At 48.3% G+C, this 1,568-nt stretch overlaps 1 protein-coding gene across 1 annotated transcript in view; it reads left to right on the plus strand.

Moving 5' to 3' along the window:
• The window catches only part of LOC104501925 (structural maintenance of chromosomes flexible hinge domain-containing protein 1-like), a gene marked incomplete at its 5' end in the record, with an annotated part of 31,519 nt that overhangs the window by 23,338 nt on the left and 6,613 nt on the right, over positions 1-1,568 (plus strand). Inside the window, 2 exons of the mRNA XM_010145820.1 lie at positions 291-413; positions 685-875. Of these exons, the coding sequence (XP_010144122.1) occupies positions 291-413; positions 685-875 (314 nt within the window). The remainder of the gene's footprint in view (positions 1-290; positions 414-684; positions 876-1,568) is intronic.

The raw sequence follows: 1,568 nt of genomic DNA on the forward strand, positions 1-1,568 counted from the left end.
CTGCTGATTTAAACTCTCTTCAGTTTTGGCTCTAACGAAGCTCTAGCAGCTCGCTGTGAAAAGCGTCCTGAAGCCTTCAGAAAACCAGCAGTCGCAGAGGGGTCCACAGGCACCGTGGTGCCTCCTGGTGCTCTCCTCTGATTCCATACCATGGTCCCCCAGGTGTTAATGTCGGAATATCGCATGGTTTTTGTTAGGGACGTGGTTAACAGCAGTAAGTTAAGGTGAAGTAACTTTCTGCCGCTCGGCCCAGCGCTACGTGATGGCTAACGTTGCCTTCTCGTTCTCAGCTGCAGTACATAGATTCTCTTATAAGACAAAAGATGTCGGATCAAGAAAGATTAATGAGACTGCCGAGGCGAACTTGTACCCTCCCAAACTACCCAAAAGCCAGCCCGGATATTCTAGGCAAGGTGAGCTTTCTCTTGCAGGGCGTTCAGTGAGTTTGGCTGGTTGCACGAAGTGGTAGTGGTGAAAAATGAGCCGCCCGAAAATGCCAGTCCCCTGTGAGGAGTGTTATAATTAGATGACAGCATCCTCACCCCCTCAGGGGACCAGCTCTCCTATCAGGGCCTCTAGCGGGGGACATACGTGTCCGACCAGAGGTACGGGATGGCTGTGATTGGTACGACAAGGGGCCGCAGCCTCGGTTCCCCTCTGACTGCTCTGACTCCTGTGGTACAGATCGCACATTTAGCTCAGATCGAGGACAACGAAGCGGCCAAAGTCATCTCCTGGCACTTGGCGAGCGACATGGACTGTGTTGTCACGCTGACCACTGAAGCCGCTCGATCTATTTTTGATGAAACCCAAGGGCGACAGCAAGTGTTACCTCTCGATTCCATTTACAAGAAGACGCTCCCTGACTGGAACAGGTAGAGAACAAACAGTGAAACTTCTGCATAATGATTACGTACTTCAACTGGTTTTTGTCTAGTTTGGTTTTAAAACTTTCCTCCTGTTAAAGATTTGAAGTATAAAATTTCTTGGTTTCATAATTACAGCAGCAGTCATGTCGCTTGAAAGGTCAGCTGAAACCATAGCTTCCATCTCCCGCCGCCGGGCGTTGCTCTCTGTTTCAGAGGGTGTTTCTGTTCAAAAGAGAAGGCAATTTCCAGTATTTTACTGTCTACATGTTTTCCAGAGTGGGAACTTTTAAAATAATTCTAGTGCTTCAAATCAAATTACATCTCTTTTACAAATCCAGTTCTGGGTACATTCCCTAAAATCATCTCTAGGAATGGAAATTTGTTCTGCTCGTTTGGTTTCCTGGAAGACAAAGGACAATATAGTAATTCTGTCCCTGAAAATAATACGCTTGTGAAGGTGACTGCTGACATCATGAAGAGCTCTTCTGGGCAAGGCTGGATGTGCAGATGTGTGTTAAGGTTGAAAGTGGCAGTTGTTATAGAATGGTGTGTTCAGATCAGCCATGTGAACCTGCTGGGTTTGTCTCTCAACGCGTCTCCCCTGCAGCCGGCAGCTCCCGCAGCCTGATGTGGAGAGGCGCTGCGTGCTGAGGGGTGCTCGGGTCAGCAGCAGTCATGAAATAAAGACCAATGCCTCTT

This window comes from Buceros rhinoceros, unplaced genomic scaffold (assembly GCF_000710305.1).
Source record: "Buceros rhinoceros silvestris isolate BGI_N320 unplaced genomic scaffold, ASM71030v1 scaffold17591, whole genome shotgun sequence".
Classification (NCBI taxonomy): Eukaryota; Metazoa; Chordata; class Aves; order Bucerotiformes; family Bucerotidae; genus Buceros; species Buceros rhinoceros.